Here is a 27,249-nt window from a genome sequence, read left to right as displayed (position 1 = left end):
GAGCTGGGAGGTCTCTTGTGGACCAGTGTCCTGAAGTTGGCTCTCCCACCTCAGAGGCACAGCACTGCCTCCTGGCTGCAGCACCAAGAGCCTTTCATCCACACGGCTCGGAATAAAATGGAGAAAAAGTAGAATGAAAGAAAGAAAGAAAGAAAGAAAGAAAGAAAAGAAAGGAGGGTGGGAGGAAGGAAGGAGGGAAGGAAGGAAAGAAAGAAAGAAGATAAAATAAAATAAAGTGAGTTAAAATAAAATAAAGTTATTAAAATAAAAAATAATTATTAAGAAAAAAGAATTTTTTTAAAGAAAAAAAATGGATGGATAGAACCCTAGGACAAATGGTGAAAGCAAAGCTATACAAAGTCTCACACAGAAGCATACACATACACACTCACAAAAAGTGGAAAAGGGGAAAAAATAAAAAATATTGCTCTCAAAGTCCATCTCTTCAATTTGGGATTATTCATTGTCTCTTCAGGTATTCCACAGATGCAGGGTACATCAAATTGATTGTGGAGCTTTAATCCGCTGCTTCTGAGGCTGCTGGGAGAGATTTCCCTTTCTCTTCTTTGTTCTCACAGCTCCCGGGGCTCAGCTTTGGATTTGGCCCCGCCTCTGTGTGTAGGTCCCTGGAGGGCGTCTGTTCTTCGCTCAGACAGGACAGGGTTAAAGGAGCCGCTGATTCGGGGACTCTGGCTCACTCAGGCCGGCGTGAGGGAGGGGCACGGAGTGTGGGGCAAGCCTGCGGCGGCAGAGGCCATCATGACGTTAGACCAGCCTGAGGCGCGCCCTGCGTTCTCCCGGAGTAAGTTGTCCCTGGATCCCGGGACCCTGGCAGTGGTGGGCTGCACAGGCTGCCCGAAAGGGGGGTGTGGAGAGTGACCTGTGCTGGCACATAGGCTTCTTGGAGGCGGCAGCAGCAGCCTTAGCGTCTCATGCCTGTCTCTGTGGTGCGCGCTGTTAGCCGCATCTCACGCCCGTCTCTGGAGCTCGTTTAAGCAGCGCTCTTAATCCTCTCTCCTCGTGTACCAGGAAACAAAGAGGGAAGAAAAAGTCTCTTGCCTCTTCGGCAGGTCCAGACTTTTCCCCGGACTCCCTCCCGGCTATCCGTGGTGCACTAACTCCCTGCAGGCTGTGTTCACGCCACTAACCCGAGTCCTCTCCCTGCGCTCCGACCAAAGCCCGAGCCTCAGCTCCCAGCCCCACCCGTCCCGGCGGGTGAGCAGACAAGTCTCTCAGGCTGGTGAGTGCCGGTCGCCACCGATCCCCTGTGCAGGAATCTCTCCGCTTTGTCCTTCGCATCCTATTGCTGTGCTCTCCTCCGCGGCTTCAAAGCTTCCCCCTCCGCCACCTGCAGTCTCTGCCCGCGAAGGGGCTTCCTAGTGTATGGAAACCTTCCCTGCTTCACAGCTCCCTTCCATTAGTGCAGGTCCCGTCCCTATTCTTTTGTCTGTGTTTATTCTTTTTTCTTTTGCTCTACCCAGGTACGTGGGGACTTTCTTGCCTTTTGGGAGGTCTGAGGTCTTCTGCCAGCATTCAGTAGGTGTTCTGTAGGAGTTGTTCCACGTGTAGATGTATTACTGGTGTATCTGTGGGGAGGAACGTGATCTCCACGTCTTACTCTTCCGCCATCTTCAGGAAAAATTTTCACCTCCATTTTTCTTCCGTTTTCTCTAAGATGGCTAAATCTTGCCTGCTTTAAATGACTGTGGCAGCAGTATTCTTGGCCACCTGTTGTAAAAGAAGTGCTGTCTTCCCACTGCCTAGCAGGTCTTATTGAGGGTAACGTTTAACCAAGGAAGCTGCAACAGGAGCCAAGGAAAACTTGAACATGCCATTGAATTCTAGACCAGAAAGGTTGGATCCAACTTGTTTGCCCCTAAGCCCCAGAAAAAACACTAATATATCACAGAATATACATTCTTCAGGAAACATCAGGAGAAGGAGTCATTTCCCCATTCTTCCATGTGTGTAATTGTATATTTTAATGTAGCTCTTCATGCTGCAAGTAATTGTATAAATATTTGCTTTGCAGAGCCATTTTATTTACATGCAACATTTAAAAATTCTCTTTATTTTACTATTAGGAAACACATATGAAGAAAAACTTTTTCAGTGCCCATCTGCTCATTTTTTCATCTAATGTAAGAATTCCCTGTTATGACAGTCTTTTCCTTAACAGCCAGATATTCTAACATAAAAAGAGACACAAAAACATTACCCATAACTTTGGAGACATACCTCCAGATTATTGGGCTCGCTCTCTTTTCGATATTGTCACATTTGCTCAGTTGATGACTATTTTAATAATTGTAAAATACAACTCCAAGTTAAAGATGTTCATCATTATAATGAAGATAAAACAATAGAAAATAAAGTTATTTTCTGCAAAGCAATATAGCTAAATTTGAAGTGTTATCAGTGGAGCAAAAACTATTTCTAATAAAAAGGAATTAGCTATAATTAACTTAAATCACGTTCTATTTCTTGTTTGCCTACACCTCGATGTACTAATGCATGGTGATGTGGTGCCCAATTCATACGGTTGCCCTGGAATGCTGTTAACTGCTCTCTGTTTTCCTCCTCTAGTTCCTTTTCATCATATAGCAGATTTCTGTGCCTTGGCCCGGGTTCACTGTCTTTGCCTCTTGCCTCGCACTTGTACCATTACCCTATCCCTGGAGGATACAGACTGAACCTCGTTCACTTTTCATTCCTCTTGCTCTTCATTTGATGCATTTGCCTCAGATTTCCAACTTGCTTTTAGCTGTCTAAAATTTGACCCGAACTGTCTAAAAATAGTCCTGCCTGCTTTAGACCTCCTTTGAATTTGCAGCCTTCATTTTAAACTTGACCACATAACTACCGTCTTCTGTCAACACCACAGCAAATATCTTTGGACTGACAGGCTGCATCCCTCTGCTTTAGACCAGGTTTTTCACATTATGTATCACAACCCATTAGTGAGTTTTCAAGCCACTTTAGTGGGTTGTGATAACTTTAAAAAATGAAATAGAAGAAAATAGAAATGGTCTGTTTTATTGTTGAAATGTGTATATGTGCTGGCTTATGATATAAAATATATTTCTACTGGTGCTGTTGGTCTAAAAAGTTGGAAAATATTGCTTTCAATGGGCACTGTGATTTCAGATTACCTGCAGATGCCCAATAATCACTTCCACCTACCCTGCTTCTCACTTCTGCTCTTGGTATATTCTTAGATCTTCCTGACATAACAATTTGTTCCAAATTTAAGATTATCTTTGGACTCTAACCCATATTTTCATTCATCTTAGATAAATGTACCGTATAAGGTTGTCAGATTTAACAAATACAGGACGCCCAGTTATATTTGAATTTCAGATAAATGATAATTTTTAATATAAGTTATTCCCAATATCACATGTTTATCTGGAATTCACATCTAATTGTGTGTGCTGTATTTTATCTAGGAACCTTAATACTCTTTAAAAAGCAACCCAAGATATTTCAGACTGGGCTAGGCCACCCCCTTCCCCCTTAACTAAATGAAAAAGACAAGAGGAGCTGATGAATGGGTGTGATGATTGAATATATAGAAAGTACTCAGAGAAGAATGAAGGGAAATAGTAGACAGTGATATGAAAATAGCATGTTGGAGTAGGTGATAACAGTACCAGAGTGCAACAACAAGCAATACTTCGGGATTGTTAGGAGCCCAACTAAAACTTGAGAATGTGCCACCAGGGGGGCAGTGGCACTTTTGGAGCTGAAGAGCAAATCTGGCAGCATCCTAGTTTCAGTATCGGAGATATTGTTAAGGTACAGGAATTCATTTGGTTATTTATCAGGTGTTTAGAGGTCAAACAGATACAATTAAACAGGAAGTGTTTCTGAAATAGTAGTTAGGGTTTGGAAGCAAAAATTGTTGAGGGTCAGAGTAAATACAAATTTGATTAGGCAGGCCAAATGTCTGGCTTTTTGTTTAATTGATTTTTGCTATGAATACACTTTTTAACCTAAGAGTATTTATGCTGAGTCCTGATCAAAGCATTTTTCGGAATCTCTTCAAAATTAACCAAACAATTACCAACAGGTGATTCCAATAATTTGATATAGCCGGGCACATTAGTGGTGTAGAACCATATCTCACAGTATTCAGGGATAATTATAATGCCTATGCACTTAATAGATATTTGTTCAGTAAATAAATGTTTAGATGAAAAATGTCTTCATCTGTGTAAGACTGTTTCCATGTGCAACTCCCCAGATTAATAAATTCCTCTGTAGAAGTTTAATGATGTTCGCTGCTTACCTTTTCTCACGCATGCAATGGGTAAAAGAGAATCCATATAAATATAAGAGAAAACCATTGGCTGGACTTTTCAGTTTTGTAACACATCTATAAAAATATCTGGGCCAAATGTTATAGTGTTTGTAAAGCTTTATATGTATATGATATGGGTGTGTGTATATATATATATATATATATATATATATGTGGTTTTTTCCCTAATTCCCTCTCTTCATATCTATTCAAAAATATACAATGTATAAACCACGTAAAGACATAGTGGCCCTTGTTGAACTGGAGATAGTGCCCATAAACAAGACTTCCCCTCCTTAGATAGGGGTCTCTCTGGACTATGGTGTCTTTGTGAATCAGTACATATGAGGTCTTTAATAGCGTTTGGATTTATAGGTTCTGTTCAATTACATTTTAATTTTATTTTTTGTTTGGTTTTTGTTTGTTTGTTTGCTTGTTGCGGTACTTGGGGCTCTCACTGTTGTGGCCTCTCCCGTTGCGGAGCAAGGCTCCCGACACGCAGGCTCAGCGGCCATGGCTCACGGGGCCAGCATGTGGGATCTTCCCGGACCGGGGCACGAACCCGTGTCCCCTGCATTGGCAGGCAGACTCTCAACCACTGCACCACCAGGGAAGCCCCTATTTTAATTTTATTAGTTTTTAGAAATAAATTTTCTACAGCTTCGTTATCCAGTTATGTACATTGCAGGTGGTTTGTGATAGTATATCACAGTATTAAATATTAAATATCACAATAGCGATATGATAAACAAATTTCATTAGGAGACTATTTCTTTATTCATAATTTCAAGAGTTTCACAAGAGAAAATGTTAAAAATTCGGCCCCGAAGGCAAATTCTTCCATGAGTGTACTGCATGATATTTGGCAAAAAAAAAAAAAAAAAGTTTTAATGTTATTATTCCAGTGAAATAAAGGTGTTATTTCTATTTTCTAAATTCATTTTATAGAGCAAAGGTGGAGAAGGTAATTTTAAAAATAGTGTGATTAGACCAACTTTATTTTGCTCTAAAGCTCGGCGTCTGCAGTGGAGCACACTATAGACAAAGATATCAAGCTGTGGAGGAATGTTACTTATAATGAAATTCAGCACTGGCCTGCTGCTTTTCCAAATTACTAATATTTAGTAACATTAATTATGATTTTTCCTTTTGCTAAGACTTTAGGGAACTTAGGACAAAATGGTGTGATTTTGGTTGATAAATCTTTTGATTTTAGCTTTTTCTGCTTTGCTAATGCTCATGATTTACCCATGTCATGTGATATCTCTATTTCAGCTCATGTGTTAGGTTCAAATCTTAAAGCAACAATAACTTCTCTACTGGTGAATTTCTTTGAACAATTAGAAGTCTTTTTCCTTTAGAAATAGTTTACTTACACTCCTTCTTGTATATTCTATTAAAAATGGAAGTCCTCTGCATTTAGTTCCTGGTTGTTATTACGAAGCCATTACTTTATTCATTTTTTAAAATTAATTTTTATTGGAGTATAGTTGCTTTACAATGCTGTGTTAGTTTCTACTGTACAGCAAAATGAATCAGCCATACAAATACATACATCCCCTTTTGGATTTTCTTCCCATTCATGTCACTGCAGTGCATTAAGTAACGTTCCTTGTGCTATACAGTAGGTGGTTCTCATTAGTTATCTATTTTATACATAGTAGTGTATGTATGCCAATCCCAATCTCCTAATTCATCCCACTCCCCCCTTCCCCCTTGGTATCCATACATTTGTTCTCTACGTCTGTGTCTCTATTTCTGCTTTGCAAATGGGATCATCTATACCATTTTTCTAGATTCCACACATATGTGTTAATATACGATATTGGTTTTGCTCTTTCTGACTTACTTTACTCTGTATGACAGTCTCTAGGTCCATCCACGTCTCTACAAATGACTCAATTTCGTTCCTTTTTATGGCTGAGTAATAGTCCATTGTATATGTGTACCACATCTTCTTTATCCATTCCTGTGTCGATGGACACTTAGGTTGTTTCCATGTCCTGGCTATTGTTAATAGAGCTACTGTGAACATTGGGGTGCATGTATCTTTTTGAATTATGGTTTTCTCTGGGTATATCCCCAGTAGTGGGATTGCTGGGTCATATGTAGTTCTATTTTTAGTTTTTTAGGAACCCCCTACTGTTTTCCGTAGTGGCTGTATCAATTTACACTCCCACCAACGGTGCACGAGGGTTCCCTTTTCTCCACACCTTCTTCAGCATTAGACAGCCCTCAGATTGGGAGAAAATATTTGCAAATGAAGCAACTGACAAAGGATTAATTTCCAAAATATACAAGGAGCTCATGCAGCTCAATATCAAGAAAACGAACAACCCAGTCAAAAAATGGGTGGAAGACCTAAATAGACATTTCTCCAAAGAAGACATACAGGTGACCAACAAACACATGAAAAGATGTTCAACATCACTAATCGTTAGAGAAATGCAAATCAAAACTACAATGAGGTATCACTTCACACCAGTCAGAATGGCCATCATCAAAGCCATTACTTTAGCAGTCAGTTCTGCTGGAACAAGACAGATGGTCAGTTAATTTCCTCCAGGTGGAGCTCTGTATTGTAACTGCACAGTCTGATATGCTTCCTGTGGAACTCTGTAACCTGAGACAAGGTACAGGGCCCTTGACTGGCCTTGTATTCAAAAGGGTCACATCAAACCAGTCAGAGCATTTTATACTTACAAAGAATCTCACACCAGGGAACATTATAAACATTTTAGTATAATTAACCTATGCTGTAAGGTTAATATTCCCACTTTTTATGGATGAGACAGTCTCTTTCAGTTTTAATACTGATGACCAGGAGAGGCTATAAAATATGGTGATGAAAAGTGAATAAAAGATAGGCTCTGAAACCAGATTATCACATGAGTCCTGTCTCTTCTCCTTGTTTGACAAATTACACAACCTCTCTGAAGCTTAGTTTCCTCATCTGTTAAACAGAGATTATGATGGTGATGATAGTAATCTATTCTGGGACTGATGTGAGGATTAAATGATAAACTCCATATAAAATTCTTACTTGGCATAATTATTATTAAGCACTCAATCAATGGGAAACAAACACACGTATACTCTTTTAGGAAGCATTTCCTTTTGTGTAAAACAGCCAAAGCAAGTAATAGTTGTCATACAGTTAATGAGAATCCTAATTTAGAGAATTGTCAATTTTCTACCTTTTCAGGAGCCAGAGAATTGCAGATTTATGGACAAGCTGAGTCAATTTTGAGGGCCTTCCTATTGAAAATGTTCAGAAATTAAACACTGTTAAAATTAGAGGGGAAGAATGCTTGGGACTGAGGAAGTGGGACAGGACAAACAGTCCTGTTTCAAAAATTTTGTCTGTTATCAATTTTGCTCATAATTTATAAAACCTAATGGCTCAAGTTAGTAAGATACACTTGCATCATGTAATTGTGACGTACAGTCTGGCAATGTACAGCAAAGGAACAATTTGTTATTAAATTATTTTGGTTAATTAATTTTTAAACTTTTTTCTAAGTTTATATTGCTTCATATGTTCAGATCCAAGTAAGAAAGGAGACATCTCTGGAGATAAAACTGTGCTGTTCAAAGGTAAATGTAAGAAAACTTTAGGAATTATATATATTATCAAATTTATAAGGTGAGATTTGCAAACTAACTTGACTGCGATTGATTTTTAAAATATCAGTTCTTTTGAATAAGTTACAGTTTTACCTTAACCAAGCTGTTGAGGGGAAGGTGAGTGGCACTTGAGAACTGCCAGAATTTGGTTTTTTAGATGTAGTGTTTAAAAAGGTACTGTGTCTTCTTCCTTCAGAAGACAGGGACATGGCAAGGTAAAAATGCTCATCCTCCTTTCAACTATAATATTTGTCAGTAAACTTTTCAGAAATATATTCCCATTAGTTTTTAATTTTTTAAATTTTAACCTACAAGTGCAAGATCAATAGCAGTGCTCCTTATGGGATTTAATCATGGTACCCTCTTCAGGTGCCTAGGTTTATCATTAGATCACTAATATCATACTATCTTTGCTCTAGATGCTGATTTGGCTTAGTCCATCAAAAGATGCTCCAGGTCAACTATTTTTATGTAGAAGTGTTACCATATTATTTAATTGGAGAGGTGATTTCTCTTCTAATTTAGGATGATAATGCAATTTATCATTTCTGCATTACTGATGAATTCCAGTCTTAACAGACTTAGAATGTAATATTTTCACTGAAAACAGTATCAATGTTGTCTAATACACAGTTGAATTAAGGTCTTTAGAAACGATAAGCAATGAAAAAATTGTGTTGTGCTACAGCATTTCCACCCCTCAACCATAGCTAATTCAAAGTTAAAAAACAGCAACAACAACAAATCTTCAGCCACAACTCAAGTTTAAGGAATATTTAAAATAGATAACCAACAAGGACCTACTGTATAACACAGGGAACTCTGCTCAATATTCTGAAATAACCTAAATGGGAAAAGAATTTGGAAAAGAATAGAAAAAATAAATTAATTTTAAAACTTAGTATGTGTATCATATAGAGCTTTGTAGCTATAATACTTATTATAATAAAAAATAACAGTGATAGCAGAAAAAGAAGAAGTTCCCAAGTCCTGACTTTGGTAACACTTTGATACTTTGGGTTTTTTTTTTTTTTGAAATACCAAAGTTTTAAAAAATCTATTTTGATGTTCCTGCTTTCCTTGGATCCTACGCATTTGTCTAATCTGTCTGTTGCATGAACCCACCATGGTCCCTTCAATGTATAGAAACAGACCAGGATTTGAGAGTTCCAGGTTCAATTTCCAGCTCTTTGCTTTGCCCTCTATTGTGTAACAATGGCAATTCATTTAACCTCTCTATACCAGTGGATCCCATTGTCAAAAAATTACTGTAAAATCTATTTTAGCCACTGTCTAAAATAATGGATGCAAGCCCCAATGAAAACTATTATATAAATCTAAGAAAACAAGTCTGGATTCCTAGAAAATAACATTTCTAGGAAAGGGATGCCTCACAATTATTTACATGATAAATAATGTGAGATCGTTGGCTTATAAGATTCAGTATGGCTATGTTCTAGTCCTTCCTTTGGATGTTTATTTCTGTTACAGGCAATATATGTGGCTTGTCCCATGGCAGTTGTTTTTTGTTTGTTTGTTTTAGTGTGTAATTCAGAAGGAGCGAGACTAATACCCATTCATGTGATATTTTGTTTCGTATTACTCACAAGATGCAGCATTTCTGTGTTGATAAACCAATTCTAAGGAAATACTCTCTATCTCTCCCAAATATAAAGATGTTTCTAAGAATGCATTTTTCAAGTGAATATTATCCTCACTAGTGTTCTAGAAATGTTCTGTACTGTGTATTCAAAGGCCGATTTCTGTCTTAGAAACAAAGAAGTGTTTAGATTTGAAAAGTGGGTCAAGGAAATAGACATTTATGAATGACTATAGCATTTTATATCATTAATTATAGTGTTAGTAGAACGGTGTTTCAAGTATCTGAATCAAAATGTTTTGCAATTTCTGTCCCTTCTATATTTTATTTGCACCTGCTTTTACATGTTGTATGAAGAATGTTAGGACTTTGATGAATAGACAGCCTAGAAGAACCCGTCCCTGATTTTATCACCGTTTATGAACATCTATTTAAAGTTGATTTAGCATTTCAAACACTCACAGAAACAGACCCTTTCATTAGAGCAAGAGCCATGGGAGCATTTAGCTCAGACCTCAAGTTCAAGAGTCTTCATGTAGGCTTTCTGTATAATCTCTGAATGGGGTCATGGAAGGATATTGACAGGACCACCACAGTATTTCATTATGGGCTTTAATTGTGAAATGCAATTATCCAAACGCACCATAATTTTAGAACTTTTAAAGGACATCTCATTGTTTAAAAATGTTCTGAGAACTTCAGCAGTGAAGGTTGCCCAGGACCCTTAATTTCTAAGAGGCTGGAGAGGAAAGAGCCTAGATAAAGAAAAAGGAATCATTTTCCCTCTTCACCTCCATGGCAGGAGAAATATTGTTTCAGAAATGAGTGTGAGACTTTCTGAGGGTCTCTTCTCCCTGTACCTAAGAATACTCTGAGATCCTTGGGCCCCAATGAACATGAGGTGGGGTAGAAAAGATCTGATGAGGGTGGGGTGTCTCAGCAGGTCTCCCTATAAGTGGGTTCTGAGCACCAAGAAAGTACCCCCAAATAAGGGATTTTATCCACTTATGTAACATATAGTGCCCAGAATAACACCACAGAGAACAATGTGATATAATACTCACTAAAAAATCTTTTCTAAGATACAAGGTGGGACTTTATATATTTCATTCACACATGTACATATAGCATATTTGTCCACTTACATAACATATTTGTGGTCAATACAAGTACCTGGTTTTCAGAGTAAAAGTGTAAAGGAAATATAATATGATTAATGATTCCAAGAAAAAATTGATTTGGAGCTAAGTAGTGCTAGGACAAATAATACAATTGAGTCAGGTCAGTGATGAAGCTCTCTAGAAGGGATTTCTACATAAGTGCTTTATTAGCACTGAGAAAAGGGCAGATTGTGGAGAGCGTCAGGACCAGCGAAGCAAATGCAGCATCTCTTTAACTCCACCAGTTGGCTATTTTGTTTTTCAATTGAAGGTTTCTCTTTTATATAAGGAGAGATAAGCCTTAATAGAAACCCTCTATGAAAATCAATGGAACATTCTTCTCAAATCCTGTTTGTTAATGAATTTACTGGTCAGCTCTATTAGTTCCCATGGATTATAATTCCATGTGAGTTAAAATATGAAGTATCAGACTGGGCATGAATCAGAGACTTAACTTCTGAATAATTGTAAAAAAGGTTTTCAGAGAGTCAGAAAAAATGATCTCTAATCAGATAAATAAATCAGATTAAAGTGTTAGTTCCCTCTGTAGAAATAGATGAATAGGAATCAAATTTGTGTGTGTGTGTGTGCGTGTGTGAAGAGACAGAGTGAGCGAGAATGAATGAACATTTATATTGCATTTATGTATTTCTTTATTCAATAGCTTATATAAAATATTTTGATGAAATGCTTTCAAATTGCTCTGCTTCTTTTCTCCCACAGTTCCTTGTATAGTACAAGGAAGTTTGTTTTTTTTTTTAAACCGGACAACTTATTTTTTTTTCAATTGAAGGTTTCTCTCTTATATAAGGAGAGATAAGCCTTAATAGAAACCCTCTATGAAAATCAATGGAACATTCTTCTCAAATCCTGTTTGTTAATGAATTTACTGGTCAGCTCTATTAGTTCCCATGGATTATAATTCCATGTGAGTTAAAATATGAAGTATCAGACTGGGCATGAATCAGAGACTTAACTTCTGAATAATTGTAAAAAAGGTTTTCAGAGAGTCAGAAAAAATGATCTCTAATCAGATAAATAAATCAGATTAAAGTGTTAGTTCCCTCTGTAAAAATAGATGAATAGGAATCAAATTTGTGTGTGTGTGTGTGTGCGTGTGTGAAGAGACAAAGAGAGTGAGCGAGAATGAATGAACATTTATATTGCGTTTATGTATTTCTTTATTCAATAGCTTATATAAAATATTTTGATGAAATGCTTTCAAATTGCTCTGCTTCTTTTCTCCCACAGTTCCTTGTATAGTACAAGGAAGTTTGTTTTTTTTTTTAAACCGGACAACACCTTAATTTACAAATGATAGTTATATTAAAAATCAGTTTCATATTCCAATCCCAGTAGAGTAGACTGTGGATTACCTGTGTATGAATCATCCATGGCAGATTTTTAATTGTAGACTTGTTCCTTCTCTTTGACATTCCTACGGCTTCTTTTCCCTGAGAGTCAAAGAGATAGGTTAAGTGATGTGACCTGATTTTCACATGAAAGGGAAAAATATGCTTTACAATTTTGGATTTTAATATGTGAGGTTTCCTCGATGCTGTGCTCCAGCAAAAGTTAACCCCATCACCATTAATGGAATTGGCGCAGATTTGCACTCAATTATATGCAAGGTGCATATTTTCCTTCCTTCTACAAGCTTAAAATAACATCAACGTTCATAACAGCTCTGCATGCACCTGAGGAATCGTCTATGGCAATTATGTCTAATTTACAACTCATTTATTCCTTTTGCTTACCTCATATTTCATGGACCAGTGTCAGTGACAGTATGGTGGAAAACTAATGCCCTGCATCAGACTTCTTAGCGGCACTGTCAGCTTTTGTTTAGAGATGTTTAACAATCTGTCAGTTTCACTTTAGAAATCTTTGCTTTCTTGAGAGAAATACCTTGGTTTTTGAAAAGGTAATATTTAAAGTATCACTGACAAGAGTATTGATTTCTAACTTGATTCTGGATCATGGTTCTGAAAAGAGAAGCTCTGTATAGGGCACTGGAAAAGCTGGCTCTGACAATCAATGTGAACTATTGTGAACATAAATTATGAAAAACTGACATAAAATAGCAACTGAAATAGGTGGCCAGAATGCATTCCAAGTGTGTCATTTTCTGTGGAAGGGATGATTCACTGCAGTAAATAGATACATGAGTTCTGTTCAGATTATTTTTTATCTTTCCTTAAAGTACTTTGAAAAGCAATAATGAAGAAATGCTTATTACTACAAAATCCAAAGTTTACTGTTTCACTTTGGGGCTAAATTTTTAAAAATATATGTAAAATTGGGTAAAATTTTAATGGTGCTAGCAATAAGTTTAATTGCCAAAACAATCGTGGGCAAATTTTAATAAGGAAAATTCACTAGAGTATCTTTACACTGGGATTATTTTTCCTAAAAGAAATGCAGAAATATAAACAGATCTCCATCAAGATGTGGTTGATTTTTTTCCTCCACATTGCATTATTAGCGATTATTAAGAGACATGCAATCAAGTTGGATAGATATTTCTTGAAATGATGCATGGTATGCGGTGCATGCTTTCATTGTGCTTCCTGCCATTATGGAATAATGCGTCTTATTTGGAAATACAATGATCATTTCTGTTGAATCATGCCCAGTCAGCTTATATAATAACACCTCTATTTTGTGAATCATTTCAGATTTCAGAGAGCTATGCCTTCCTACCAAGAGAAGCGGTGACACGGTTTCTAATGAGCTGCTCAGAGTGCCAGAAAAGAATGCATTTAAACCCAGATGGAACAGATCATAAAGGTAGCCGCAGTGTCAAATAGTGAGATTTCAAGTAATTTTATTCATAATGGTAATTTATATCCCACATTTTTATAAGAATGTGGTAGACAGAAACAGTTTAACAAGTCAGATCGTCTCATGTATTCAAGCAGGAGACAGTGAATGTTGAAGATTCACTACAAAGCAACTCAGTGTCCTTTCTCAGAAGAAAAGCAGTTTTGACTGTAGCAAATAACTTTTTTCCTATAATAATGTTTAATTTTCATTTATTGTGTGTATTTCATGGTATTTTAGATATTTTTAGCAAGGAAATTGATGTTCCATCTGTGTTCTTTTAAATCTACCAATTTCTTATTTCTAAAAGTAATGAATAGTATGGAGTTCCTTCACTGAAAACTTTTACAGAAAAGTTATAATTTGGCTTTGGCTTTCATTAAAAATTATTTGGATTATTTTCCTAATGTATGAGTTTCTCTCAGAGATTAATCTCAAAGATACATTTAGGCTAGCCTATTCCCTTGTGTTGGAGAATGGGTGGAACAGCAAAAAATAAAAAGTAAATTTCCTCTTGTGGTCAAGTAGTCCGTGTAGAAAGCAAGTCTGGGGACTTCCCTGACAGTCCAGTGCTTAAGACTCACTGCAGGGGGCACGGGTTTGATCCCTGGTCAGGGAACTAAGATCCCTCATGCCACACGGCACGACCAAAGAAAAAAAAAGTAAGTGTGCAGCAAAGGAGAAGCATACAAAAATACCAATAATTTTGTTTAATCACTCTATTAGTGTCACTCATTGTTATCCAGGATATCAAAAATCTCCCCTTGTAGTTAGAAATACCAGATTTATCCATAGCGCTAATTTGTCCCCAAACACCTTGGTTGACTCTTACCAGCTATTTATTTTTTCTACGATCCATCTCTAATGCTACCAATCTCCTAAACACTTGGTATCTAGAATCTTATTTCAATTTGAACAAATTGGATCATTCTGAAATTACAGGTAGAATGCAGTATCACTTTCATTACCCATTAAAAATGTTTTATTACAGATAATGGAAAACCTCCCACTTTGGTGACCAGCATGATTGACTACAACATGCCAATTACCATGGCCTACATGAAGCACATGAAACTGCAGCTGCTAAACTCACAGCAAGACGAGGTAAAATGGAAACATCTACACTTATATCACGAGTCAGAATGAGGTTTGATAACCATGACTGTTGTGTTAAACATGACGGCATTTTGAAGGTGGTAATTTATTTATTTTTAACGAAAAGAGTGTCACTAGGACTGCACAGAGAGAGAAATATGCAGAAATTTCTAGTGCTCAACAGAGATACCCTATCTTACCACTTCTGCCTTAGTGCTGTGTGGGAATTTGCTCATTCCCCAGAAAGAGTCATTTTCCTTAGTAGCCCACCATCGAGCTAAACCTAGGTAAAGTGCTAGAAAGTTCAGGGGAAAGTATTCCAAATAAGTCTGTATCTAGGGAAGTTTTAGTACTAAGGCTATTTTACCTGGAAATCAGAAAGTTCAATTTCATAGGTATTTCACATATAACCATTTCCCCACCATACAAATCTTGTGTATATTTTAAAGTTGTTTTTCAGTTAATCATTATCCTAAGTATTTGTTTGTCTACTTCTCTGCATTTTCTACGATTTGTGGTGATTCTTCTTAACTAGATATTTTTTTGATGTTTCAAATTATTTAATTTGTATAGTAAGAGTCTGGCAATGTGCTTGTTGGCGTATACTAGATACTAAATGCATATTTGTTAAATATTCTTCTCTAAAATATTAATTAACTCACCAGTTTGGTTGAAGTATCTCAAAGGCAGGGACTAAGTTATATATATATACCCTGTGTATATTCCCCAAAACACTTATAACAATATGGGCTTAGTAAATCCTTGTTAACTAGTTAGTAGCCATTAATTAATATACACGTTCAGAGTAACTATATTAGGGATAGTTTCTCAGGCTAATACATTCTCTCCTTTCTGAAATTTCTATAGAACAGGAAATGCGGTTAAGTATTTATTTTTAAATACAGCATTATTTGGTGAGATATATTTAAATTCTTTTTTTTTACATCTTTATTGGAGTATAATTGCTTTACAATGGTGTGTTAGTTTCTGCTTTATAACACAGTGAATCAGTTATACATATACATATGTTCCCATATCTCTTCCCTCTGGCGTCTCCCTCCCTCCCACCCTCCCTGTCTCTCACCGTCCTGCGTTGGCAGGCGGACTCTCAACCACTGCGCCACCAGAGAAGCCCGGAAATCAAATTTTTGATTTTCTCTTTATGTGAGCAGGTTTAATCTCAAAACTATGTTTATAAAATTGTTTTATCTCAAGATTTTATGAAAAGTACACTCTGTAAGAATATCTGTATTAGTGCAGTGGCAGTATCAGATCCCATATTATTAGATAGCTGTGTATAAATGATTGAATAACTAGTAATAAAATCATTCAAAGACAGGAAAGGCAATTAAGAAAATGTTACTGTTTATCCATCCCTGAGAATAAAAATATTATTCCCATGAGTCATCACAGAATTGAAAATCTTTTTTAAAAACTCGTAAACTAGTTAGAGCTGTGAAATATTTGTAGGAAACTCATTTAGATATTGATCTGTTTATTTCTAGGCCAAAATGTAAGATTAACTTTGTGCCAGCAGTAGGGTCCACATATGCTAAATCCTTCTGGCTTCTAAAAAGTCCTAAGTGTTTCACATAAGAGAGACAGATCCTTTTAAATTATAACTGGGTTAGGAAAATAACTCTTATCTTTACATTTCAAAAATGCTAACTTGGGTGTACACTGTCTTAAAACTATTCATATAAATGATGAGTTAGATTATTTATGAAATATTTGAAATTGTGATTATTGAAAGAAAGGAAGGTGGTTAAGTAACATAAGTCATGTTAAAATGGAAATCAAGTAAGATATTACTTTGTGATGAGTTAAATTTTAATAAATGTTTATTCAATTACTTCAATCAATATTTATTGAGTATCTTCTCTGTAACTGTCACTCTTATAGGTAATGGAGATAAACAGTGAATAAATTGACAAAATTCTTGCCTTTATTAAGCTTATCTTCTAGTGGTGGTGGGAGAACAGACAATAAAGGAAGTGAATAATGAAAGTGTTTATATAGGTCAATACTAAATGCTATTCAGAGAGATAAAGAAGGCCAGGAATGGGAATCCCTTTAAAATTACAAAATACTGTATCCAAAGTAAGGTCAGTTGGCCTTCTTACAAACTGTTGATGAGAGTTTAAACCGTAACAAACTTTCTGGGAGAGAGTTTGGCAATAATTATTTTAAAACTTTAAAAAGTTATTTATATGCTTTGACTAAAAATTTATACTAAGGAATTTGTTGCACAGGACAATTTAAGTGTTAGGATGTTTATTGCATTGCTAATAGTGATGGTTGGAAATATCCAGCAGTGAGGAATGTTGAATCTGCACTGTCCAGCATGGTAGCCACTAGACATACAGGGATATTGAAATTTAATAAAAATTAATTCAGATTAACTAAAATTAAATTGTCAGTTCTTTAGTCACACTAGCTACATTGATTAGCCGTAGTGTACAGTTTGTTTTAACCATTCTATAGAACAGAGACTGCAGCCTCAATCTTTGTGTCTAGATCTTCTTAAACATACACACACATAGCCTCAGACACATAGCTTTTACACATAGACACACACATATATGTATACATATATCTCATATATCTCAGATGGTTGTGTGTGTACGTACACACACATACACATACCATGGAAACAGTATTTTACTAGATTACATCTAGTTAGCTCTTTGTAGGGTATATAATAAGTGCTTTTATAAAGACTATGTTCATATAGTATCCACAGCTACTTTATAAACACATATTGATCATCTTTACCATTACATTTATTTTTGTATGTGTTCATATAATAAATATGAATCTTATATACTGTAGAATTTGTTACATATTCTATATAACAGTATCAAACAGTTTTGTGCTTATTATGGATCTGACGTTGTTTTAACTACTTTAGATATATTATAGCCCCTCAATCATTATATAGCCCTATGAGATTGATACTATTATTTCTCCCATTTTATAGGTGAGGAAACTGAGGCACAGAAATGTTAGGTAATTTGCTTAAGGAGACACATCTAATAGGTGGCAGAGTATAAATCTGAATCCAGGCAGTCTGGTTCCAGAGAATGTGCTCTAAAGCACTGTGATATTACAGACACTATATAGAGTGTATATAATGGATATCTATATCATCTAGCTATGTGTGTGTATACATGTACATATATGTATATGGTACACATTGATAACATGGATGTGTACACTGAATTCTGTTATTTTTCTTCTCTTTTGAACATATATATTTAATATTTCAGATGCTTTGGATTTTCTTAGAATTTAGAATTGGAGATAACATAATGTACCGAGAGGGCACATGGCTGGGAGAAGTCTGTGTGGCTGATTGCCCAGAGGACTCCCAGGGTGGCATTTCCTCGCTGAATTAATGAAGAGCTAGTGGTACTCAGTAGACCCAGACACAATCAGACCCAGACACAAATCAGACAGTTTGGGTGGGAAGAACACCCAAATCACCTGGGCCTGACCTAGGGATCAGAATGCCCGTTGTAAGTCTGCTAGAATGCTCCTGTACCTTAACCATAGCAACTTCTTTGCTGATGCCAAGATGTCATTTATGAAGCCAGGGGAACTCTTCCTATTCAAAGAAGCTCTTTTCTTAAGTTTGGGAGACTTAAGAAAAGTCTCTTTGCTGATGCCAAGATGTCATTTATGAAGCCAGGGGAACTCTTCCTATTCAAAGAAGCTCTTTTCTTAAGTTTGGGAGACATCATAATGAATCCCAGTTCTGGTATATAATAGTATAATAAATTACTTAACAGCTCTGTGCCTCAATTTCTCAATCTGTAAAATTGGGTAAATGCTGGCACCTAACTCACAGGCTGTGATGAAGATGAAGTATGTCAGCAAATATAAATTTGCTACTGCTACTGGTAGTCATTACATTAATGTTAGACTTTCAGATCAAATGTTTACAAATTGAAGTTAAACCTGGTGGTTTCAATTAAACATTTATGATATTTTACACAGGTTTCTAAGGCCTTCCTGCCTACATAAGCACAGCATTTGTCCAAAAATCAGTTCTCCAAAGCAAAAAAGGAGTTTGCTTCACGGAAATGACTATAGCAACATAGCATAGATTTGGTTTAAGTTAATATTTGACAGATTTTGATGAATTGACCATTTGGCAAACTTGCCTTTTGGTAATTTAGCCATTTGCTGATCTGGCTTTTGGTAAATGGATCTTGCACACTTTTACCTTGAACTTTTTGTGGTTGCAATGCCATTTATATTCCCTTGTAAAGAAAGAAAGGTTGTGCTAAGATTAACTTGTTTTCCAGCAAATGTGGACTTTGAATCTAGTCATGTAAGTTTGTCTGTTTTTAGATTCCATTTTCTTTACCAACGAAAAATTTTTAGTTAAGATTTTTTATTGCAGTGTCAGATTTTTGCTTATAATATTTTATTGTCATTTATTTAAAAAATTAAAACGTATTTCTTTTTATGCTATGTTTTGTGATTGACTCTTTTAGGAAGTTTTTTACTAATAAAAAAAATCCATTCTTTCACTATTCAGATAATTCCTCAACTACGTCCTTCCTAAATACATTATTTTATGTTTTACATCTTTTACATAGAACATTGAATCTTCACACATTTTCAAATTTCTTATTTGTTATTTCAAGAATCTATTCATGTGTAACATTTTACTGAGTTCTGTAAAAGCTTACTAACTGGCTAAACTTTAATTGACCCTATAGATTAAATGGTCATTATCTGAATGTATTATATTTTATGATACTTGATGATATTTTAAAACAATTTTCAGGATGAAAGTTCAATAGAAAGTGACGAATTTGATATGAGTGATTCAACACGGATGTCAGCTGTGAACTCTGACCTTAGCTCCAATCTTGAGGAAAGGATGCAAAGTCCCCAGGCTCTTCACGGCCAGCAGGATGGTAAGGCTTTCAAATTGAGCAAACAAACAAATAAACAAAACAAAACATTAACAAAAACCTGAATCAGAATTTGTTAAAACAACTTCTTCTTAGTCTTGTGTTAATTTTTTATCTGTTTCCATGGAGACTTTTTTTCTGTGCACTCAGGTTATATTATCCGCTTCATTATCTTTAGATTCAAGTATCAATACTTGGTTTAAAACTGCAAATACTGGTTATAAAATCCAGGCTTGCCCATGTTTTGCTGTCTGAACTTAAAATGAGTTCTATCAATGTAGTTTGGGTTTCTGTGATGTCTTCTGGCTTTGGTTTCTTGCGCCATTATTCTCCTGACTGAATTAAGAGTTTAAAAATGGTCAAAAGATTAATTTGGATGTTTTAATTTTACTAAAAGGCAAAGTGTTTGCCAAAAACAATTGCTATAAAAGGACAGTTTTACCATAGGGATTTTGCTGGGTAAGAAGATTTTTGCTGCGATTTTGAGCTATTTTATTCAGCTGTAAAGGAAGGACAGATGGTGATCTTTTATTCCTGGGTCCATTGAAGATTCCTGAGTCATCCCACTCTTCTTGATAGAACAGTTAAAGTAGAGAAAACTGGACGTGTAGAGAAAGTAGACTTAGCAGTTTAACACTTTAGGTCTAATATATCGAGAGATCTTTTAAAACTATCCTTGTAGATTTTTGTCTTTATAAATATAAAATTATGTATGCAAGTAAATGTACCTTACTTGGGTAATTGTGGATGAAAATTCAGGGTTACAAATAGAAGGAAATTGTCCAGTTTTATTCAAAATTAGTTTATTATTCCTGTAATTAGCAAGTTTAAATGAGCTTTCTGGCTGTGTATTTTTGTGCCTACATCTGTTGAGAACAAAAAGAGATCTTTCCTTGCTTTCTCTGACACTTGCTGTTAAAAACTGGTTACAAAAGATTGCTGCATTTCTAGCTGCTGTTTGTGTTCTTATGTTGTCATATTAGAAATCCCTAATTTTAAGCATACAAAAAGTCTTTAAAAAGGCAAGGGGGCTTTTGTTCCCACTTCAGATGCGTCTAAAAGATGTTGGTGTCCTTGTTGGCATGAGTTACGAGGAAGAAGCAGTACATTGATCATCAGCGATTTAAAAATCACATATTATTCACTACATAATAAAATAGCTATTGCAATAGAAATGACATTTGGGAAATTTTAAAGAATGTAGTTCTTCTGGTGTGGGTATAAATTACTTTTTTTCTTCTAAAATATTAGTAGATCTTCAGATTTTAAGTTTTAATGGAAAATGTGTAGCACCAGGATGATGGAATAACTCCCTCCCTCTCTCTATATATATGTGTGTGTGTGTATATATATATATATATATATAAAACACTGTAGCTATGTAACTATATAAAAATAATAACTATATAACTGTATATAACTAATAACAATATATATATATCACACTCTATTAATATTTATCCATGTATTTTGCCTGTTTATACCATCATCTTTTTTATTCCTTAATTTTGAGGACCATAAATAATAAGAGGATATCTCTTATGACAGAAATTCTTTGTTTTCTTGATTGATTTGTCTATGGTGGATCTTTGGCTAGGGGACAGCTGATGTGATATAAATCTATATCAATGAAATGCAGTGGAATAATGTCAAATATTGCTTCCTCTTAGGAGAAAGCACTTTCTCATCATACATTGATGTATGCCTCAAGGTTAAGGACTTACCTAGTTGTTCCTTCTCCAGCCTAAGCCTAAGCCTTCCCTTACATGTTCAATGACTTCTCTTCACACTTCTCCTTGAGAAGGAAAGTCTAGGAAACACTGCTCAATCAACTTTCTGAGATTGTGGAAATATTCTGTATTTGCACTGTCCAGTACCGATAGTCACTATGGCTATTGAGTACTTCACATCTGACTAGTACATGGAGAGACTAATTTTGATTTTATTTGACTTAATTTTAATTAATGTTGATTTCTATTTCAATAGCCACGTGTGGCGGGTGGCTACTTTATTGGACAGTGTAGTCTAGAACATTATTTTATTTTGACTTGGCAGTTAAATTCCTTTCTCTGCAGCCTTGGATTAGATGTGTCTGAAGTCTTTGGAGAAATTGTAAGAGAAATTCATATTGTAAGAGAAATTCATATTTTAACAGCTGAAACTCCAGTTTAATATTTGTAAAATATGAACAATATAAACTTTTGAAGGTTGAATTTAAATGTTCTATTTTCATTAACACTAAGTGATTACTGTTAAGATATTATTGTAAAGAAATTGAAATAGCATATTGTGATCTTTTAGGACTCCTTCCCACTATTTATAACACAAGTAAGTATAACAATGTGTTATTGGACGCGTATTTCTATAAAAAAGAAAAAAACTTTTTCAGTGTTCATCTCACTATGGTTATAAAAGATCTGAAATCTATTCAATACCAAGGGAAAGAAAGAATATAAAATATAGATCATTTCAGAAATATAATTATCTTATGCATATTGGGGAAAGGGAGGAAAAGAATGGAAATATCTTGCCACCAGGCTAGATAATTAGGTAAAGGTGAAGAAGACACAAACCAGAATGAGGAATTTGGTAAACAGAAAAATGTATCAATTGATGTATAATATTCAACTTCTTTTGCTTATTTTAACTTTATAATGCTCCCCTAACTCAATGAAAATATGAAGATAGAAAATGCACAGAAACTTTGAATCTTTGCATAGGAAGCATTTTACCCTCATTTTAAAAAATTGAAATCTAATTTACATATAACATCATATTATTTTCAGATACACAACATAACAATTTGAACTTATCACCACAATAATTCTAGTTAACATCCATCACCACATATAGTTACAATTGTTTTTTCTTGTAATGAGAACTTTTAAGATCTACTCTCTAACTTTCCAATATGCAATACTCTCTTATTAACTCTATGCTGTACAATATAGCCCTAGGACTTATTTATTTTATAACTGGAAGTTTTTACCTTTTGACCACCTCACCCATTTTTTGAGTAAAATATATTATGCTATTTAAAACTTTTTTGCAGTCTTAAAATAATGCCTTTAGTTTAAAATCATTTAAAGATTGTATAATCATTTGAGTTGCTCATGAAAGCGTGAGTTCCTTTAAGCTGCGGTGGAATATAAGGGGCTTACTGTGAAAGAGGCTCTGTTCTATAGTGGCCGGGGTCGATGGAATTCCAAAAAGCGCTCCTGGTTCAAAAAGCTTAAAGTTGCTCTGTACTCGAATGTTCATCAGTTTGTAAGTGTTCTTGTTCTGCCATCCATTTCGATGGATTATAAGTAGGAATACTGTCACTTAAGACTTCTGTCTTCCAATCTCAGATCCTAGAAATTTGTGGAAACATGGATTAGCTCAAAATAGTATTCTTTTTTCTTAATCAATTATTTATTCTGAATTTGTACAGTCTAAAAACAGCTGATTTATTTTTTGTTGTTGTCTTAGGTTGTTTATTAAAAGATGTCTGGCAAAAGTGTCAGATTTAGAAACAAAGATACAGTGCAAAATAAATATTTAACTTCTGATAGAGAAATACTTTTCTAAGAACCATTTTAATTGCTTTTCTGAGTTAATAGCATACTGTATACTATTGATATTTTTCATAAGGGAATATATGTGCTTTTTAAAATATCTATATATTTTAAATTTATTTTATTTATTTTTGGCTGTGTTGGGTCTTCGTTGCTGTGTGCGGGCTTTCTCTAGTTGCAGCGAGCGAAGGCTACTCTTCGTTGCGGTGCATGGGCTTCTCATTGCGGTGGCTTCTCTTGTTGCGGAACATGGGCTCTAGGTGCATGGGCTTCAGTAGTTGTGGCACGTGGGCTCAGTAGTTGTGGCTCGTGGGCTCTAAAGTGCAGGCTCAGTAGTTGTGGCCCACAAGTTTAGCTGCTCCGCGGCATGTGGGATCTTCCTGGACCAGGGCTCGAATCCGTGTCCCCTGCATTGGCAGGTGGATTCTTAACCACTGCGCCACCAGGGAAGCCCCTATGTGTGCTTTCTGAAACTCAAAAAATATTATAAGTTATTACCAGCAAACGATTTCTGTATTTTTAAGTCACAACAAATTGTATTTTCCCTTTTGCCAATTTTTTTAAGATTATAGGAATACAAAAGAAAGTCGAAACCTTCAACTCTTTGCACATCAGCTTAATCAGCTTTAAAAGTAAGGGACTGCAATAGAAAAAAAAAGTATACATTTCTCTTTGGCCCTCATTTTGTTTTGTTTTGGTTGTGACATTACAGGATATATATCCCTTAGGAGAATGTGTTGAATTTGCCTTGTCTCTCGACTCAATGAAGTTATGTAGATATATTTTTTAACATAATTTTGTTTTGCAATATTTGGTATTTCACTAATGTATCAAACAATGACTTGTTTATACATTGAAAATTAACAATGTTCCATGTGCCAAGCAAAGCGTTGTAATGTCTAGAAACAACAAAAAGGGAGAAAGACTTGAGAGTTAAGAATTCTCTTAAAGCATTCATCAACATTTACTTGAATTTCTACCCGTGATGGACTTGTAAATAATGTATTTAAGGCAACTTTTTCATTCAAAGATGTATTTGATAATTCTAATATCATTTAGAAATGCATAGCTCATTTGCCAGAATTTGAAAATCTCCCTCTTTCTATATAATGTTTGTATTCTAGAAATGTTTTGATATGCTTCAATTGGTTAGGCCATTTTTGATAAACAGGAAAAAATGAATTGGAATATATTGGCTAATGTGCATACAAATATTAGAATACTGTGTGTATATATAATCATACATATATATATATGTCTTACAATAATGCTTAATTATAATAGACTTAGAAGAACTTTAGGTCTTACTTCACTGCTAAGAGCAGGTAAATTTTTTACATAAATATCAGTTTAGTGAAAATTAAGTAATAATTCATATAAGCTATTAATATATTATAGGTAATTAAATACAGCCATGCCTCATTTTATTGCTCTTCAGTTTATTGTGCTTTGCAGATTTTTTTTTTTTTTTTTACAAATTGAAGGTTTGTGGCAACCATGTGTCGAGCAAGTCTATCAGTGCCAATTTTCCAAGAGCATTTGCTCACTTTGTGTCTCTGTCACATTTTGGTAATTCTTGTAATACTTCAAACCTTTCTATTATTATTATATTTGTTATAGTGATATGCAGTCAGTGATCTTTGATGCAAAAGCTCAGTGATCAATGTTATTACTATTGCAAAAAGATTGACTAACCATAGGCTCAGATGACAGTTGACATTTTTTAGCAATGAAGTATTTTTAAGTTAAGGTATGTACATTGTTTTTTGAGATGTAATGCTGTTGCATACTTAATTGACTGCCGTATTGTGTAAACATAACTTTTATATGCACTGGGAAACCAAAAAGTTTATATGACTTGCTTTATTACAGTATTCATTTTTACTGTGGTGGTCTAGAACCGAACCTGCATTATCTCCGAGTAGCAGGTAAATATTTTGAATTCTAATGTCCAAACATGAACATGATGTATTAGGTTGAACCATATGAACTCGCCATATTGACTGAACCTAATAGTTTAAGGTCTAGAATAACTTGAAACAAAATAGAACATGAAAATTATGAAAGCAAAATGTTTCTGAAATTGGAATATATTTCAAAATATATTGTTTCAGAGCAGTGATGCATACACATGTACAGCAAATAGTGTGTATCTTGACTAGTACACTTTTAAGATGACCATAGTCTTGTTTTGAGTGTAAACATGGAAGGGAGTAAATTTAAAAATAGCAATTTAGTTGGGAGGTAAATAACTGGGTAAAGTGATATTGTAGTGGCCATTGCACTTTTTTTTCTGTCCTTGTTTAGATTATATGCTGAGCTGACAGCATAGACTCCTACCTGGGGAACTTATTTTAAAAATACAGATCTAGGGGACCCACCTCAGATGGGATGACTAAGGTGTGGGGAAAAGGGTGGTGCCGATGTTCCAGACTATACTTTTGAAGATACTCCTCACATTTCTACCTGGCAGTTTTGGAATGTGAAGATGACAACAGATTTGAGTCACGTGGGTGTAGTTCAGATGCTCAAATGCTGTTTTTGGTCAGTGGTACCTTCTGAGTCACTTTCTGAGTGAGGATTGTGCAAGTTTCTATGGGTTTCAGTTAACATTGTTTTCTTCATTATGAAAGTTGCTGCATACTGCATTTTTTATTACTTTTGAAAACATCCTTCTACTAGTCTATTATGTTTTATAGTCTGTTTGCAGTCTGATCTATCTAAATATTATACACCTTGGACTTAAGAAAACACACACACACAATACTTTTTTACTTCTCTGTGTACATGTTAATACCATTTTAGTAAAAATATGTTTGTGACTAAAACTGCATCTAATTTAGCTGAATAGAATAGTTTCTGGTAATTATTAAAGTATACAAACCAGCAATAAAACAACTACTATTCGCCATTTAATTTAGTTGGAAAATCTAATAAAACATGTTTTTAATAAAAATGATGTAAAACAGTATACATAATAGAAAATTAAATTTAGTAATTAATTTTTAATGATGGTGAGTTTTAAGTAGAAAAGCTATTAAAATTTGTTCAGGCTGAACACCAAATTCCCTACTGAGGTTGTGTGGTCTTGTGTAAGTCATTTTCTTTGTTCTACAACTTTATTTTCTTTTAACTGTTTCTAATTGTTTAGGAAATTTTGCGGAAAGCAAAAATGGTCAAAAGAATGTTGATTTATTTTCTTCTTACGTAAGTGTAACAAAGTTTTTGACTTCCAAATTTCAGTTTATTCTTGACCCCGCTACTGTTCTCAATTTTTAAGCTGAATACACTTACGGACTTAAAATACATGAAAATGTTACAGTGCTGCTGTTTTTTCTTAGAACAAGTTGTTCTAATGCCTGATTAAAAAGTAATTCTCATGGTAAATTTATTAAATTAATTATTCTGGGTTGAGGTAGTTAAGCTGATGAAGCTCTTAGAGAGCTTTCTCTTCATTGCAGTTGCTCTACAAGTAATTATATTATAATTTGCAGAAATATAAAGTATTATTATAAGCTAAATAAAGAAAATTGATAATTAATTATAAAGACTGTTACTATGAATTAGAGGAAATCTTGTTTGCTAGATTTTTTTGTAATATTATGTATGCCTGTGTTTGCGTGTGTGTGTGTGTGTGTGTGTGTGTGTGTATGTGTCTTGGTGTTTGTATATTTAATCATTTGAAATTGCTTTTAAGTAGTAATTCTCTATTTACAAAAGCAGAAGAAGAAATAGCAACTTGACTTACATATAAAGCATAAGTATGGAAAAAAGATGCTGAATTAGGCATTTATTTAGTATACTTTTGTGGGGAATGTTATTTTCTTCTTGCATTTAGCATCATATTATTTGGAAGTTTACTTTTCTCTTAGGTTAAAATTCTGCTTTTTGATTCTTGTATTACGTAAGTGATTTTTCATATAAGTGAGTGCTTGATAGAAATTTAGCTTATTGATTTCAGTCTGAAGTTTGCACACCCCAGAGACTAATCCAATCTTAGCTAGGTCCTGGATCTCTGGAAAATCAGGGGAAACTGGCTTGGTTCCAGGCTTGCCTTGGAGAGTCTAATCTGATCATTAAAGGATGTCAAATTAATTTGGAATTTTACTTCTGGGTTTTAGTTCTTTGTTTTCAAGCATTGCTCTTGTGGTTTGTC

The 27,249-nt window shown here is 34.9% G+C and overlaps 1 protein-coding gene across 2 annotated transcripts in view; it reads left to right on the top strand.

The window, feature by feature from the left end:
* Window positions 1-27,249, top strand: part of NOL4 (nucleolar protein 4) — a 280,542-nt gene that overhangs the window by 10,435 nt on the left and 242,858 nt on the right. For both annotated transcript variants that reach the window (XM_024764488.1, XM_024764479.1), the window contains exons 2-4: window positions 13,369-13,480; window positions 14,505-14,617; window positions 19,407-19,539. In XM_024764488.1, the coding sequence (XP_024620256.1) occupies window positions 13,369-13,480; window positions 14,505-14,617; window positions 19,407-19,539 (358 nt within the window). The remainder of the gene's footprint in view (window positions 1-13,368; window positions 13,481-14,504; window positions 14,618-19,406; window positions 19,540-27,249) is intronic.

The sequence above is a fragment of the Neophocaena asiaeorientalis genome, unplaced genomic scaffold (genome assembly GCF_003031525.2).
Source record: "Neophocaena asiaeorientalis asiaeorientalis breed wild unplaced genomic scaffold, Neophocaena_asiaeorientalis_V1.1 scaffold210, whole genome shotgun sequence".
Classification (NCBI taxonomy): Eukaryota; Metazoa; Chordata; class Mammalia; order Artiodactyla; family Phocoenidae; genus Neophocaena; species Neophocaena asiaeorientalis.
The sequence above is the reverse complement of the archived record's forward strand: the minus strand, read 5'-3'. Positions and strand labels throughout refer to the sequence as shown.